General features: G+C 44.0%; 1 protein-coding gene across 1 annotated transcript in view; it reads right to left on the reverse strand.

Annotated features, from left to right (window-relative positions):
* EYS (eyes shut homolog) overlaps positions 1-18,828 on the reverse strand; it is a 1,492,075-nt gene that overhangs the window by 33,059 nt on the left and 1,440,188 nt on the right. The window contains exon 43 of the mRNA XM_084624916.1: positions 9,186-9,360. Within this exon, the coding sequence (XP_084481042.1) occupies positions 9,186-9,360 (175 nt within the window). The remainder of the gene's footprint in view (positions 1-9,185; positions 9,361-18,828) is intronic.

Raw genomic sequence — 18,828 nt, forward strand, 5'->3', positions numbered from 1 at the left:
CTTTCAGGTAGTTGAAAGCAGCTATCAAATCCCCCCTCATTCTTCTCTTCTGCAGGCTAAAATCTATTCAATATCTTCCAAAATGTCTCTTTATTAATTTCATACCAAGTCTGTATCTTACATCATAGAAGCTTGTGCAATTGTGCTGCATTTCCTGGTTCCTATATAGCAGTAACCTACAAGGTGTAATATAGTGCCTTGTGTCTTATGGCTTTTTCTGTTCTTAGAACAGCTGCTTCCATTAAACACATCTTCCTGCATTAAACACACAGCATCCTTGAAAGTGTGTCTTGTTAGATAGGAACGGGAATCAAAGAAAACAAGTCATAATTAATCACAGACAAACAAATACCCCAGGGATCCTCTCATATTTACTCAAACAGGTGAAAAGATTTAACAGGTTTAATCACTGAAAGTCATGAGATCAGTGCTTTCCTAAGTAAGAATAATTCATATATTATTGTACATTAATTCAATTTGATTGCAGATTTCTTCTCTTTAGGATAAGAGGCTCTTAAATATTAATTGTACTTTTGTGAAAGGAATTTAGAAATATCTCAAGAAGTATGTATAATTTATTAGAAAGCAGCGCTGTACATTACTTCTTGAATAGTAGGCATACATCATCTGTGTTAAGCCAGGACACAAATTATGCAATTTGCGGTAATTAGGAATGGGAAGATTTTATAAAACCCGAGAACCTCCTTTATGAACCTCTTGTATGCTTTTTGGAATTTGGAAACAGTCTACGGAAAAGACAGACTACACAGCATCACAGCAGCAAAAATTTTGGCCATATTGTGATAATTTTATGTTCTACCTAAATTGAGTAAGCATATTACAATCTGACCCATAGAAAGGTATTCTGGGAAATAAAAAGTTATAATCTGCAAAAAGTCAAAACTGAACTGACATAGTCAGCACCTCCCCCTATTTTCAGAGAAAGACTTAAGTAAATCTCTCAGCTTTTTCTCTACCAGATCCTTCCACATTTATTCCTATTCACCATGCATCTTCATGATGTAGGTTCACCTTATTAATACACACACACACACGTTTTGTAAATATAACAGTTATTGTTGATAGATAGTAAATATATCTATAAACATATAATAAATATATATCATATACATATATTTTGAAAATATCTCAACAATAGTGTGCAGGAACCTAAGAGATTTTAAAAATCCATACTCTGGATTTACAAATTTAACGTTTAATTTTTTCAGACTGTGATCTCTGATGTGCACTTGAATGTTTTGCTGCCAAGTGTGAAGCAGCTGGGATAAGAATCAGCACCTCCAAATCAGAGGTCATGGTCTTCTCCCAGAAGAAAGTGGACTGTTCTCTCCAAGTGAGGGGGGAACAGCTGCCTCTAGTGGAAGAGTTCAAGTATCTAGGGGTCTTGTTCCCGAATGATGGTAAGTGGAAGATCGACCGGAGGATTGGTGTGACTGCGGCAGTGATGCGGGTGCTGTACCAATCCATGGCAATGAAGCGGGAGCTGAGTTCTTGGACAAAGCTCTTGATTTACAGGTTGATCTATGTCCCCATCCTCATCTATGGTCATGAACTTTGGGTAATGACCGAAAGGATGAGATCACGAGTACAAGCAGTGGAAATGAGATTTCTCCACAGCGTGGCTGGACTTATTCTTCGAGACATGGTGAGCTGCTCAGCTTTCAGGAGAGCCTTGAAGTAGAGCTGCTACTCCTCCGGATTGATAGGAGCCAGTCAGGGTGGTTCAGACACCTGAAAAGGATGACCCTTGGGAGGCTTCCTTTGGAACTCTATCAGGTATGTCCCACTGGGAGGAGGCCTGGAGGCTGACCCAGGATGTGCTGGAGGGATTATATCTCCTGGCTGGCCTAGGAGTGCTGAGGAATCCCCCAGGAGGAGCTGGAACCTGTTGTGGGAATGCTGAACTAGAACATTGTGGGAAGACAGTCAACCAAAGATGGAGCATGGAGAGAGAAATGCATTCTGAGGGAAAACATCACTATTTGTAAACAAAGAACAGTCTGAAGGGCTGCAGAACTGACACTTAAAGAGAAAATAAAGGCTTCTGAAATCTCTACCTCCGCAAAGTATGTGACTTTTTTCTTTTCATTGTGTAAGTAAAAAAGCAGATTGATATTACTCAAATGACACACTTGGAGTAAGATACGATACAAAAAAGTGAAGCAGTTGTAATGCCAGAAACAGATGCCCCATTGCCATCTAGGTTACTGATCTTCACTGATTAGAAGAAACGCTAAGTGGTGAAACAGACTCACCTCAACCAGTGTAGGGGTATACCAACCTTGTACTGCTCTCAGTCTACATACACAATGATTATTCAAATGAATGAGCATTGTATAAGGGGAGTAAAGGCAACCAATAGTCCTTAATCTGGAGACCTATTAAATATACTGAATAAAAGTGGGACCTCCTACCAGATCTAATCATAATAATTACACTGAGGGATTCTATTTCACTTTTCTATCTATAAACATATAGGCCCCACTCCTGGAATCAGATCAAAAAGGGCTCTTTCTAATGATCAAAATGCAAATGCCTCATTTTACGAGTATCCCTGATGGGGCCTAAAGTCTCTTGTCCTGGGCAAACACATACTTTGTTCCCTATTTCAGCAAGAATCATGCAAGGCATCATAGACTATGATGCAAATATATGATCTTCTAGTGTATACAACTTTGGCCCACAAACAGAACACTGACATGTATTAATGCCCCTTAAAAAAAAAAGTCGTATTTTTCAAATAGTGGGTCTTTATTTACTTAAAACACATGTGGCTGCCCTACTGCTGACTGGAATGTAAAGTTTAACTGAAAGATCACAGAAAATGCTGTACATTTCTGCTGCTACTTAAATCTGAAGCACCATCCCCATAGCAACTGAATCTCCAATTTAACTGCACTGCACATTCTTCCCAGGTGGAGGTGTGGGCAAAGTGCAGAAATAGCTCAAACCAGCAACAAGAAAATCTCCAGAGGGAAATCATTTTCAGGAGACGCAAAATATTTGAACACAAACCAAATTTCCCAAAGGACACCCTCTTCAGAGGGCCACAGATGATCTTAAAAGAGAAAGAAGCACCCACAGAGCCTGTGTAAGCTGGTACTGTCGGATATTGTATACCGACAAGAATCACACAAGAGCTATACAGCTGCCACGTTGTCAAGGTGCTGCACTTTCTGGGGCCAAGGGGGATTCAGGGAGTGTAATTGTTTAGGAAACGATTGAAGTAACATTAAAAAGACACACACATGTGTACTGAGTATGTCTACACAAACAGAAAGGCCTGTTGATATAGCTCAAGGCTTGTGTTAAGATCACACTTGGTAAACAAGAAAAGGGTGGAGTCTGAAATCACTGAACCAGAATTGGTGTGCTAAAAGCTAGCCTAATTGGTGGCAAAAATAATTGGGGGTGAGGGGTGAACTATTCTACTCATCACTCCTTTTTTGGTCTTTAAAGAACATGACTTTGGGGAGAAAAATTGGCTACGGGAGTGAGCTTCACCATCATGGCTGCCATCCCCCTCACACCATCTTTTGGGCCCCTAGACCTTCTTCATCCCAATCTTGAAAGATGTCTTGAGCAGACTGGGCCAGAGAGAGGGCGCCAGAGGCCCCCACCACGTCACCAGTGTTGGTTGGATCCCGATCACCACCTGTCTCATATCCCCACCCACACAGTATATCCTTTTCTTCTCTTTTTTCCTCTCTCCTATCCCTCTCATAGACTCAAAGGCCAGAATGGACCATCATGATAATTTAGTCTGACCTCCTGCTCTCTCGCCTTCTATTTAATAGGAGTACTTGTGGCACCTTAGAGACTAACCAATTTATTTGAGCACGAGCTTTCGTGAGCTACAGCTCACTTACGAAAGCTCATGCTCAAATAAATTGGTTAGTCTCTAAGGTGCCACAAGTACTCCTTTTCTTTTTGCGAATACAGACTAACACGGCTGTTACTCTGAAACCTTCTATTTAATAAGAGTCTGGGTTGGTTGGCCAAGACTGTATATTTTGCTACACTGATTTAAGCCAGTGACCGGAAAGAGGCACGTAAAAGCAATGCCCTGAACAGCCTGAGGCTGGTATGAGTTTGCCAGGTCTGAGAGTGGTTGTGCCTGGGTTTTTCCAGCAGCGAGACTGCAAATGGAAGTCAACACCAGAATCAGAAGCTACATTTTCTTTTCTTTTCTTTCTTTGTGGTCTTGTTTTGTCTTCCAAGAAATGGGGTCGGACTGTAACAACACCAGCAGCAACAACATCTCAAGCCCATCTCAACTAAATTCTCTTTTCCCCAAAAGGAGAGAAGTTACCACCCTTAATACCACATAAGTGATGTCAAACAAGGGATGTTTGTTCCCCTTTAAAGACTTTCCTGCTAAAGGGAAGTTAAGATTAAAACCTTACTTAATACTTTGATATGGACATAGCAGCAACATGAGCACAGACACATGCATGCAATTAAGCAGCAAGCCGCAACTTTTATTAAATTTTAACACAGGGGAGGGGTGCTACTCACCCATCACCCATACTCGCCTATACCAGGCATTTAATTGGTTCCAGTGCAGGGGTTACAAAGCAGGACCACCAACAACTAAATCATCCCAGCCAAGGCTTTGTCAAGCCGAGCCTTAAAAACCTCTAAGGATGGAGATTCCTCCACCTTCCTAGGTAACCCATTCCAGTGCTTCACCACCTTCCTAGTGAAATAGTGTTTCCTAATATCCACCCTAGACCTCCCCCACTGCAACTTGAGACCATTGCTTCTTGTTCTGTCATCTGCCACCACTGAGAACAGCCAAGCTCCAGCCTCTTTGGAACCCCCCTTCAGGTAATTGAAGGCTGCTATCAAATCCCCCCTCACTCTTCTTTTCTGCAGACTAAATAACCCCAGTTCCCTCAGCCTCTCCTCATTAGTCATGTGGCTCCAGGCCTCTAATCATTTTCGTTGCCCTCTGCTGGACTCTCTCCAATTTGTTCACATCCCTTCTGTAGTTGGGGGACCAAAACTGGACGCAATACTCCAGGTGTGGCCTCACGAGTGCTGAATACAGGGGAATAATCACTTCCCTCGATCTGCTGGTAATGCTCCTACTAATACAGCCTAATACGCCATTTACCTTCTTGGCACACTACTGACTCATATCCAGCTTCTCGTCCACTCTAATCCCCAGGTCCTTTTCTGCAGAACTGCTGCTTAGCCAGTCAGTCCCCAGCCTGTAGAGGTGCATGGGATTTTTCCTTCCTAAGTGCAGAACTCTGCACTTGTCCTTGTTGAACCTCATCAGATTTCTTTTGGCTCAATCCTCCAATTTGTCTAGGTCACTCTGGACCCTATCCCTACCCTCCAGCATATCTACCTCTCCCCACAGCTTAATGTCATCTGCGAACTTGATACCGGCTGCCAACTAGACATTGAGCCGTTGATCACTACCTGCTGAGCCCGACAATCTGGCCAGCTTTCTATCCACCTTATAGTCAATTAATCAAATCCATACTTCATTAACTTGCTGGCAAGAATACTGTGGGAGATCGTACCAAAAGCTTTGCTAAAGTCAAGATATATCACATCCACTGCTTTCCCTATATCCACAGGGCCAGTTATCGCATCATAGAAGGCAATCAGGTTTGTCAGGCATGAATTGCCCTTGATGAATCCATACTGACTGTTCCTGATCACCTTCCTCTCCTCCAAGTGCTTCAAATCAAAACCCCTCCACCCCAGCCAGCCAATGGGTGCCAGAGCCTCCCAGAGGTAGGAGCTCTCTATTGTCCCTTGGCAAGTGTCTCCTTCCCCTACTGCTGGGACCTCTAGCCCCATCAAGTTTCCTCGCCCATTGATGTGGGTGGATGGTATTTACACTTCAAGTGCTTTAACTGGTTTTCCTGCTTTTTCTGTATATTTAATAGAATGATTTTTTAATAGTGTGTTTGTCATGGTATTAAGCAGGCTGAGGTCTCTGTCTACCAAACCCCCAACCTTATTTAAAACTGTTTTTTGTTGGACAGTGACTGGGTGATGTTAATATTTTTGAATCTTTGGGCACATTTATTCCATCTGAATTAATATAACAGACTGGTGCTCTTTAGTAGAGACCATGATAAGTGAAAATCAATGTAACACTAGCACAAGCCATAACCTAAGCTGGAGTTTCAAAAATATTAAAAGGTACATGAAATCCCCATAGTATCAAACCCTCCAATATAGCTACAGCTCCCACCATCACCTTGGCTTTCTGTCCTCTCTCCAAATGTTCCCCAACTGCTGCCTCCCTCCACTCACATGCACACTTGACAGAGGCTCTCTGTTCCTCAGGAATGTTGGAGAGCAGTGTGACTCAGAACAGAGCCACAAGAGCTGCTGAGCAGAGAGATTGCAGGTGGGCAGCTTGGAGCAGGCTGCCAGCGTTTCTGGCTTCAGCCCACTTTTTTGGCCACTTGTGTCTTTTTGGCTGGCAACTGACCACTTTTCACATATGCTTCTGTAAATGAAAATGAAGCTTTAAAATGGCTTTCTGAGGCTTTGCTCTTCAGAAAGAGCGAAACGTAGATGGTGATGAGGATTTTGTGGCTCTGGAGGGATCGGGCAAGATCCTGCACTTGTGCCAGTAGGGTTGTGACACTTAGTATAGGAATGTACTATGGTTGAGCAACTAGAACCAAATCACAAATAGACTGCTGCTCTGCAGGATTTTTAGGGATAAAACACCAGCACAAAGTCAGCACAGGTTTTGTCACATGTGCAATCCTTTTCTCTCACACCATATTGTTTGATTTCTGGAGCTGTATGGCTACATTTTACATACACGATGTGCATACACAGAGTTTATTGTGTAAAATGTATGTATCCTTTTTCCTGTGTCATGTTGTCTTAAGTGATTTAAATCAGTACATCTTTGTAGAAAATTATATTAGGTATCTAATAAATGAACAAAGCATCCATTTGGAAGTAAAAATTAATCATCTTCTCCCAGTAAATGCCTTTAAAACCAAGTTTCCTCATGGAGCAAAATTTTTACAGTTGAGTTATAAACTATTGCAAAACCAAGGTTCATTATAATTAAAGTGCTGACCTACAGCTGCAATAATGAAATCTAAAAAGTGGCCTGTGTCCACACAAAGCAGCTCACCCCAGGCATTTTATAACATTTAATCACACTGGTTGGTTGCAACATCTGGAACAAGAGGTCTTTAGTTTCCATTCAACAGGAGTTTTTTCCCAGAGTGGATAGGAAACCACAAATCATTGTACAGATAGACTCAGTTAATCTATCATAGTACTTATATGGCCCCCTATCAATATAGTATCTGAGTTCCTCACAATCGTTAATATTTTTATCCTCATAATATCCCTATGAGGTGGGGAAGCACTATTATCCCAATTTTACAGGCTCAGAGAAACAAGTGTCTTGCCTAAGGTCATGTAGGAAGTCTATGATGCATCAGGAAATAGAACCTCCATCTCCAAGATACCATCCTCCATTACCTCTTTCAAATTTTCCTAAAATCTCACTTCTACCATCTTGCCTATGAGACCTGAGGTAAAGAAAAGGAAAAAGTAAACCCCAATCCCATAATTAGTTGACAAAACCATCATGGCATTCATGTATATTGTTGATAGCCCAGCTGTTGCCCACATTCTCCATTCCATTTTTTGAGGTTTGTTTTTTTTGGCTGTTTATTAGCTTCACCTCTTATATGTTTGTAACAGTTTAAGGAATATGTCTGTGTTCAATTATGAATTCCTCTTTATTATACGGCAATTATGATTGTAACCTTCAGTGTGGATTAAAATGTCTATTTTTAATATAAAGAGGCTATATTTGGGGAACTGAAACAGGGCCATCAAAGAATCATCAACACTGAATAACTTAACCCTGTACAACCATAGCCATTGACTTTTAATGATTTTCTCTCAGCAATCCCATATGGGGTTGCAGCCTTGAAAATTCCAGCAGAAGGAAAGTCACAGACTACTTTAAAAGTGACATGCTTGCTGAGCAAGAAGAGCCATTTAATCACCAGAACCAGAAGACTCACCAGGAGGAGTGGAGGCAGGAGGATGTGGCCTCCCTTAAGAACTTGGACCAAACGTAGAGACTCACAAAAAGGGGTGAGACCATACTAAGGGGGATTGTGTTCAGGAGTTTGTTGTTTTGCCTGGATCTGTAACTCTTGTGATATCTATGAGTAAAGCGTGTGTTTAAGATGTTCCTTTGTGAAACCTATGTTTCTTACTTTAACTGCCATGAGTCCTCAAAGAGTTAAACTGTAATCCAGAGTGCCCACAAAGGTGGACTATGGGAGAACATGCACTGGTCTCATGGTCAAGGGCAGGTGGACTGTTGGGGTCTCATATCCCAAGTAGGGGTGCCAGACTGGGAGTCTGTATCCTGGGAGCGTGCCCTAGAGGCCAAGAACTTTTGGACACTGCTTGGATCCAGGTGATGTGAAAGCATGGTGGAGGGTCCAATGGTTGGGTCTAGTTATAACAGCCTGGTGACCCTCTGGAAGTGGAACTCAGCCAGGGCTGTAACAGGCATATTACATTTAGAGTGCCTCTTCTTTGGGATAGCAATACATCTTTACTTGTTTTTACATGTTTGGTTATGTCAACTAATAACTAACTGTAGCTGGAATTTTCAAAATCACTGAGGGTGAGCCTAATTCTGTTTCACTGAAAGTGAATGATAAAACTCCCAATAACATTAACCAGAGCAGAGTTAGACAATGCTGAGCACTTTTGAGAGTCTCACGCAACAAAAACAATATTTATTATTTTAATACTTCAGTATTAAAAATGTTGACATGCTCTGTGTACCTTAACCAGGCCCTAAACCAACCAGTCCTCCAACATATATTTTTTTCTTTATAAGTAACGTGAATTTCCATTTTTATTTTCAAGGCTAAATAAAGATGTTCACTCTATGAACATTCAGATATAGCACTTCCATGTTTTAGTACACTGAAATAAGAAAAGGAGTACTTGTGGCACCTTAGAGACTAACCAATTTATTTGAGCATAAGCTTTCGTGAGCTACACGAGCTCACGAAAGCTTATGCTCAAATAAATTGGTTAGTCTCTAAGGTGCCACAAGTACTCCTTTTCTTTTTGCGAATACAGACTAACACGGCTGTTACTCTGCACACTGAAATAATACTCACTAAACGGTAGAGCCACTTTCCATGCACATTCCACCATTTCTGCATTTTATTAAACTGCATGGGGAATCTTCACATTGTCCTACACTGCGACCTGCATTGGGATGGCCTTCTGGAATACCTGGTGATTTAAATCGCTGATCCTTTCCAGTCCGAACTTCTATGTCAAAAATACACCCTGGAAAAAGAAAAGAAAAGAAAAGGGAAGGGAATAAGCCTCAAAATACAAACAGAAAGTCAAAACAAAAGAAGTAGGAGTATGGTTGTGTTTGCTATGCAGGAGGTTGGGTGGCCCCAGCTGTAGGGTATTCTGGATTGTGTTTCTCTCAGTCTTCCCTGTTGAAGCTGTTCCACTATGTATAACAATTAAAAGGTCAGTAAGCCAGACAGAGTGACTTTATAGCCCAATGACTGGTGCACTCACCTGAGATGTGGGAAAGTCATGTTCAAGTTCCAGCTCCAAATCAAGAGATTTGAAATGGGGTCTCATGTGTCCCAGGTGAGTGTACTGGCTACTGGATATTTTGAGACATATTCTCGCCCTTGCCAGCTGTCTTTTGTGTGAGTTAGGTGTGCTCTGAGCATGGCTATCTGATTGGGCCTCACGGGTGAGCTATGAGGAGAATGCCTAAATTGAGAATCCCCCGCCAGGGTTTAGGTATGAGGAAAGTCTCTGAGAAGCTTAATTATGGAGTGGTGTCAGGTCTTGAGCAGCTTTGTGCATGTCCAACAGCAGAAATGTAGGCACATATAGGGTCGGGCAGCAGCAGAGCAGTGATCTTGAGAAAGTCAGTGGTACTTTAATAAGAACGTAAGAATGCCCATACTGGGTCAGACCAAAGGTCCAGTCTTCCAAAAGTGGCCAATGCCAGGTGCTTCAGAGGGCATGAACAGAACAGGCAATCATTGACTGATCCATCCCAAGTTATCCACTCCCAGCTTCTGGCAATCAGAAGCTAAGGACATTCAGAGCATGGGCTTGCATCCCTGATCAACTTGGCTAATAGCCACTGATGGACCTATCCTCCAAGAGCTTATCTAGTTCTTTATAAATTTGATCTTCACAACATCCCCTGGCAGTGAATTCCAAAGGCTGACTGTGCATTGTAGGAAGAGGTACTTCCTTTTATTTGTTTTAAACCTGTTGCCTATTAATTTCATTGGGTGACCACTGGTTCTTGTGTTATGTGAGAGAGAAAATAACACATCCCTATTCACTTTCTCCACACCATTCATAACTTTATAGACCACTATCATATCACCCCTTAGTCATCTCTTTTCCAATATGAAAAATCCCAGCCTTTTAAATCTGTTCTCCTACAGAAGCTGTTCCATATCCCTAATAATTTTTGTTGCCTTTCTCTGTACCTTTCCCATTCTAATATATCTTTATTGAGATGGGGTGACCAGAACTGCATGCAGTATTCAAAGTGAGGGCCTACTGTGGATTTATATAGTGGCATGATGAACTTTTCTGTCTTATTATCTACCCCTTTCCTAATGGTTCCTAACATTCTGTTAGCGTTTTTGACTGCCACTGCACAGTGAGCAACTGTTTTAGAGAAAAAAGAAAAGGAGTACTTGTGGCACCTTAGAGACTAACCAACTTATTTGAGCATGAGCTTTCGTGAGCTACAGCTCACTTCATCAGATGCATGCTGTGGAAACTGTAGCAGACATTATATACACACAGTGATCATGAAACAATACCTCCTCCCACCCCACTGTCCTACTCGTAATAGCTTATCTAAAGTGATCATCAAGTTGGGCCATTTCCAGCACAAATCCAGGTTTTCTCACCCTCCACCCCCCCACACACAAACTCACTCTCCTGCTGGTAATAGCCCATCCAAAGTGACAACTCTCTTCACAATGTGCATGATAATCAAGGTGGGCCATTTCCTGCACAAATCCAGGTTCTATCAACTGCATGAAAAAACTTGTACAGATACAGACAGACATCATCTTCCTTTCCAAATGCAAACAGATGGACATCGTACCAAAAGGACTGAAGGTAAAAAATCCATTACAATCTACATACCACACAGACTATGCTGACAGCTTGTGCCACAGGCTCTCAAAGAAACTGCGGAATCACCTGATCAACATCCTCTATAGCAAACAGGGAAAGATTAAGAATGAGTTCTCAAAAATGGATACTCTCATAAAAAAACAACCTTCCACACAAACTTCCTCGTGGCTGGATTTTACTAAAACTAGACAAGCCATTTACAACGCACACTTTGCTTCTCTACAAAAGAAAAAGGACATTAAACTTTCTAAACTACTATGTGCTACAAGGGGCCACAGCAATGGTTCCCTCAACCCACCTAGCAATATTGTTAACCTATCCAACTATACTCTCAGCCCAGCAGAAGCAGCTGTCCTATCTCGGGGCCTCTCCTTCTGCCCCTCCACCCCCACGAACATGATACAGTTCTGTGGTGACCTAGAATCCTATTTTCGACGTCTCCGACTCAAGGAATATTTCCAAAATACCTCTGAACAACATACTAATCCACAGAGGCCTCCCTACGAACGCTACAAAAAGAAGGATTCTAGGTGGACTCCTCCTGAAGGTCGAAACAGCAGATTGGACTTCTACATAGAGTGCTTCCGCCGACATGCACAGGCTGAAATTGTGGAAAAGCAGCATCACTTGCCCCATAACCTCAGACATGTGGAACACAATGCAATCCACAGCCTCAGAAACAACAATGACATCATAATCAAAAAGGCTGACAAAGGAGGTGCTGTTGTCATCATGAAGGGGTCGGAATATGAACAAGAGGCTGCTCGGCAGCTCTCCAACACCACTTTCTACAAGCCATTACCCTATGATCCCACTGAGAGTTACCAAAAGCAACTACAGCATTTGCTCAAGAAACTTCCTGAAAAAGCACAAGATCAAATCCGCACAGACACACCCCTGGAGCCCCGACCTGGGATATTCTATCTACTACCCAAGATCCATAAACCTGGAAATCCTGGGCGCCCCATCATCTCAGGCATTGGCACCCTGACAGCAGGATTGTCTGGCTATGTAGACTCCCTCCTCAGGCCCTACGCTACCAGCACTCCCAGCTACCTTTGAGACACCACTGACTTCCTGAGGAAACTATAATCCATCGGTGATCTTTCTGAAAACACCATCCTGGCCACTATGGATGTAGAAGCCCTCTACACCAACATTCCACACAAAGATGGACTACAAGCCGTCAAGAACACTATCCCTGATAATGTCACGGCTAACCTGGTGGCTGAACTTTGTGACTTTGTCCTTACCCATAACTATTTTACATTTGGGGACAATGTATACCTTCAGATCAGCGGCACTGCTATGGGTACCCGCATGGCCCCGCAGTATGCCAACATTTTTATGGCTGAATTAGAACAATGCTTCCTCAGCTCTCGTCCCCTAACGCCCGTACTCTACTTGCGCTATATGGATGACATCTTCATCATCTGGACCCATGGAAAAGAAGCCCTTGAGGAATTCCACCATGATTTCAACAACTTCCATCCCACCATCAACCTCAGCCTGGTCCAGTCCACACAAGAGATCCACTTCCTGGACAGTACAGTGCTAATAAACAATGGTCACATAAACACCACCCTATACCGGAAACCTACTGACCACTATTCCTACCTACATGCCTCCAGCTTTCACCCTGACCACACCACACGATCCATCGTCTACAGCCAAGCTCTGCGATACAACCGCATTTGCTCCAACCCCTCAGACAGAGACAAACACCTACAAGATCTCTGTCAAGCTTTCTTACAACTACAATACCCACCTGCGGAAGTGAAGAAACAGATTGATAGACCCAGAAGAGTTCCCAGAAGTCACCTACTACAGGACAGGCCTAACAAAGAAAATAACAGAACGCCACTAGCCGTCACCTTCAGCCCCCAACTAAAACCCCTCCAACGCATTATTAAGGATCTACAACCTATCCTAAAGGATGACCCAACACTCTCACAAATCTTGGGAGACAGGCCAGTCCTTGCCTACAGACAGCCCCGCAACCTGAAGCAAATACTCACCAACAACCACATACCACACAACAGAACCACTAACTCAGGAACTTATCCTTGCAACAAAGCCCGTTGCCATCTGTGCCCACAAATCTATTCAGGGGACACCATCACAGGGCCTAATAACATCAGCCACACTATCAGAGACTCGTTCACCTGCACATCCACCAATGTGATATATGCCATCCTGTGCCAGCAATGCCCCTCTGCCATTTACATTGGTCAAACTGGACAGTCTCTACGTAAAAGAATAAATGGACACAAATCAGATGTCAAGAATTATAACATTCATAAACCAGTCGGAGAACACTTCAATCTCTCTGGTCACGCAATCACAGATATGAAGGTCGCTATCTTAAAACAAAAAAACTTCAAATCCAGACTCCAGCGAGAAACTGCTGAATTGGAATTCATTTGCAAATTGGATACTATTAATTTAGGCTTATATAGAGACTGGGAGTGGCTAAGTCATTATGCAAGGTAGCCTATTTCCCCTTGTTTTTTCGTATCCCCCCTCCCCCCCAGACGTTCTGGTTATACTTGGATTTAAACTTGGAGAGTGGTCAGTTGGATGAGCTATTGCCAGCAGGAGAGTGAGTTTGTGTGTGTGTCCCTTGGGAAAAAAAAGGGCGGGGGTGAGAAAGCCTGGATTTGTGCTGGACATGGCCCACCTTGATTACCATGCACATTGTAGGGAGAGTGGTCACTTTGGATGAGCTATTACCAGCAGGAGAGTGAGTTTGTGTGTGTATGGGGGTGGGGGTGAGAAAGCCTGAATTTGTGCTGGACATGGCCCACCTTGATTACCATGCACATTGTATGGAGAGTGGTCACTTTGGATGAGCTATTACCAGCAGGATAGTGAGTTTGTGTGTTTGGTTTTTGGAGGCGGGTGAGGGGGTGAGGGAACCTGGATTTGTGCAGGAAATGGCCCACCTTGATTATCATGCACATTGTGAAGAGAGTTGTCACTTTGGATGGGCTATTACCAGCAGGAGAGTGAGTTTGTGTGTGGGGGGGTGGAGGGTGAGAAAACCTGGATTTGTGCTGGAAATGGCCCAACTTGATGATCACTTTTGATAAGCTATTACCAGCAGGACAGTGGGGTGGGAGGAGGTATTGTTTCATGATCTCTGTGTGTATATAATGTCTGCTGCAGTTTCCACGGTATGCATCCGATGAAGTGAGCTGTAGCTCACGAAAGCTCATGCTCAAATAAATTGGTTAGTCTCTAAGGTGCCACAAGTACTCCTTTTCTTTTTGTGAATACAGACTAACACGGCTGTTACTCTGAAACCTGTTTTAGAGAACTATCCACAATCACTCCAAGCTCCCCTTCTTGAGTGGTAATAGCTAATTTAGATCCCATAATTTTGTATATATAGTTGAGATTGTGTTTTCTAATGTGCATTACTTTGCATTTATCAACACTGAATTATATCTGCCATTTTGTTGCCCAGTCACCCAGTTTTGGCAGATCCCTTCATAACTCTTCTGTCTGCTTTGAATTTAACTATCTTGAGTAATTTTGTATCATCTGCAAATTTTGCCACTTCACTGTTTACCCTTAGATCAGTTATGAATCTGTTGAACAGCACAGGTTTCAGTATAGATCTCAGGGGGACATCACTATTTACTTCTCTCCATTCTGAAAAATGACCATTTATTCCTATCCTTTGTTTTCTGTCTTTTAATCATTTACTGATCCATGAGAGGACCTTTCCGCTTGATGTTGGATGTAGGCACCTAAGGAGACAGTTAGGTGCCTAAGTACCTTTGTGGATCTAGCTCTAAGCATCTAAGGCATGGTATTTAGGCACCTAACTACCATTAATTTCAGTGGGACTTGGTCCCAGATCACAAATGTTGTTAGGTGCCTAAGTCATTTTCAAAAATGGGAATTAGCCATTTAGGCCTTGTGGTGATGATCAGAGCAACTCGTACGTATGTTTAGAAATCTGGGCCTGGGGCACTTTTGAAAATTTTACCCCTGAGCTACTCTCAAACATTCATTGGTTTAAGTTACAGGTCCAATTTTAAACTGCTCTGGTTAATCGGTGTAAATTTGTGCAGGGACATACCTTTTTCAACTGGTTTGTAGCAGTTAAATTTAAGAGATACTGAATACCCACAGCACTTATTGAAATGGGAAAGGCAGGTATTCAACACTGCAGGGATTAGGCACTACCTTAATTTTGCATGATTTGTTGAAATCATAGAGGAAGAAGACTTGCAAGTGATTGAGATGATGTATATCAAGGGGTTTACCCAATGCCAGTATTTGCGTACTTTCAACAGTTACAGAGAACATACTAAATATTCCCACTGTCTGTCTCAGTCTGGGTATTTATCATCAACATTGTATTTATCGTATGCACCCATTCAGGCCTCCTATCCTTGCTGGGACTAAAATTGAATGTAATTTCTCTATTCTTAAAATGTATGGATGTAATTCTGATCTGGTTGCATTTATGTACCCATTTATCACTAGGACATTTGACTTTCAAATCCTTTTTACTATTTGTGGTCTTGGATTTCTTCCTTGGGCCAGATTATTTATCTACTAAGAATTGGTAGAGCACAGGGACCTTTTCATGCTCCAGTGACGTAGGCAATTGCTGGCATTTAGTAGGTTAAAGACCTATTTTGGATATTAGGAAACATTATTTCACTAGGAGAATGGTGAAGCACTGGAATGGGTTACCTAGGGAGGTGGTGGAATCTCCATCCTGAGAGGTTTTTAAGGCCCAGCTTGACAAAGCCTTGGCTGGGATGATTTAGTTGGTGTTGGTCCTGCTTTGAGAGGGGGATTGGACTAGATGACCTCCTGAGGTCTCTTCCAACCCTAATATTCTGTGATTCTATGGAAGACAGGCTACTGTAAGTTCTGCAGTTAGTTTTCTCCCTTATACAGGTGCCAGATTCCCAGATATCTACAGAAGAGAGGCATAAGCATATTATAGCAGGATTTTATTACAAGAAGGATATTATTACAAGAAGGATGTGGAAAAATTGGAAAGAGTCCAGCAGAGAGCAACAAAAATGATTGGGGGCTGGAACACATGACTTATGAGGAGAGGCTGAGGGAACTGGGGATGTTTAGTCTACGAAAGAGAAGAATGAGGGGGGATTTGATAGCTGCTTTCAACTACCTGAAAGGGGGTTCCAAAGGGGACGGATCTAGACTGTACTCAGTGGTACCAGATGACAGAACAAGGAGTAATGGTTTCAAGTTTCAGTGGGGGAGGTTTAGGTTGGATATTAGGAAAAACTTTTTCATTAGGAGGGTGGTGAAGCACTAGAATGGGTTACTTAGGGAGGTGGTGGAATCTCCATCCTGAGAGGTTTTTAAGGTCAGGCTTGACAAAGTCCTGGCTGGGATGATTTAGTTGGGGATTGGTCCTGCTTTGAGCAGGGGGTTGGACTAGATGACCTCCTGAGGTGCCTTCCAACCCTGACATTCTATGATTCTATGCTATGTTAAATACTAATGAATTACACATTGTGTAGAATTTTAACACCTAGTTCTTCACATTGTTGAGTAGTCGGGCGATGAGGGGGCCTATATAAATAAGTGTGCAGAATAGGGAGCATGTATCACCTTAGACATTCTTAAGACATCGTGCCACACTGCAAAAGCTGTGTGGATTGTGGTCATTTCTCAGGTCATAGGTGCTGGAAAGTACTGAGGGTGCTGTTGCACCCCTTAGCTTGATTCCATTATATGCAGGGTTTACAGTTTGGTTCAATGGCTGTCAGCACCCTCATTGTACAAATTGTTCCAGCACCCCATCTCAGGTTCCAAATATTTAGTTAGTACAGACAGCAAACCTTTTGGTTCATAGAGTACAGGCTTTTTACTCACATATTTTCTCCCCTTACATATATTTATCTTCACTGTTTTTCCCTACTCTTTTTTGTGTCCTCCTCTTTTCTATACCACTGTCTCTTTTCCATTCACACACCACACCAGTCTGCTCTCTTCTCCAATTCCCACCCACATCCAGACTTCTTCCTGCTCTATTGGGCCCATGTCATGTCTCTTTCCCCTCCAACTCTAGGTCTTCTGTCCTTTCCCACATGCTATAGGCCCCTCCTCATTCTGCTGGCCACTCATCTGAGGAAGAGGGAAACCAGTGGGCAGGAGCTGAGAGCAACACTAATCCATCTTCTCTGCACACTGCTGCAGCAGAGATGGAGGAACTGCAGCAAAATCAAGGGCCGGGCAGGATGGTCCGAAGGGCCGGATGTGGCCCGCAGGCTGTAGTTTGCCCACCTCTGGTTTATTGTCTTCTGCTAGACAATATGCTTTAAACCAGGGGTCTCAAACTCAAATGACCACGAGGGCCACATGAGGACTAGTGCATTGGCCCGAGGGCCGAATCACCGACACCCCCACCCCTCACTGCCCCTGGCCCTACCCCCGCTCCACCCATTCCATGAGGCCCTGCCCCTGCCCCACCCCCTTTCCAACCCCTTCCCCAAAGTCCCAACCCCAACTCTGCCCCCTCCCTGCCCCCAGGGGGAGCAGAAGGGGTGCGGGGTGTGGCAGGGCTAAGGGCAAGGAGTTGAGATGCAGGAGGTGTGCAGGGTGCGGCAGGGGGCTCAGGACAGGGAGTTGGGGTGTGGGGTGCAGGAGGGGTGTGGGATGGGGCAGGGGGCTCAGGGCAGGGGGGTGAGGTGTGGGGTGCAGGAGGGGTTCGGGGTGCAGGCTCCGGCCTGGCGCCGCTTACCTAGAGTGGCTCCATGGTGGCAGTGGCGCGGGCCAGGGCAGGCTGCCTGCCTGCCTGCCGGCCCTGGCTCTGGCCCCGGCTCTGGCCCCGGCCCAGCTCCGCTCCGGGAAGCAGCCGGAACCATGTCTCTCTGGCCCAGGGGAGAAGGGGTAGAGAGCTCCATGTGCTGCTCTTGCCACTCCTCCAGGTACCTCCCCCGAAGCTCCCATTGGCCGCGGTTCCCCATTCCCAGCCAATGGGAGCTGTGGCGGGGGCGGTGCCTGCATGTGAAAGCAATGCACTGAGCCCTCTTCTCCACCCTTGGCCTCAGGGACTTGCTGCTGGCTTCTTCAGGGACTGGGGCAGGGCTTGCGGCACCACGGGGGTAATCCCGTGGGCCGGTTTCGGCCCGCGGGCTGTACTTTGCCCACCCCTGGCCTGGGGGCAGGCACGGGGAGCTTGGCAGGCTGCAGGAAATAGCCCTGCGGGCCGCGTGTTTGAGATCCCCTGCTTTAAACTAACCTACAGAAAAGTCCTGATGAATCAGTTCCTTTCTTAACATTCCTTTTACCATGGATTGAGCTGGATCCTCCTGTTAGGACCTGATAGTCCTGTCTCCAGGTAGACATCTCCAAACTCCTCTTAGAGCTCACACACCAGTTCATAGTATCATTATCAGCTACCATTTGATATGTCACTTGATTGGATTCTTGGGGATGGTACCAGAAAAGGCAGGTGCGACAGTGGAGTTTTGGTGAAAATATCAGCCACTCTGATCTTGCTTTTGCCGCTATCATTCCAATGGGCCTAGAAATTCACAGCTGGGCTCTGAGGATTAGGGTGAGGAAATTGAGTGAGGCTGGGTGATTGCTGCTGAGGTGATCCAGCTGGAT

The sequence above is a fragment of the Lepidochelys olivacea genome (genome assembly GCF_965140295.1).
Source record: "Lepidochelys olivacea isolate rLepOli2 genome assembly, chromosome: 3".
Taxonomy (NCBI): Eukaryota; Metazoa; Chordata; order Testudines; family Cheloniidae; genus Lepidochelys; species Lepidochelys olivacea.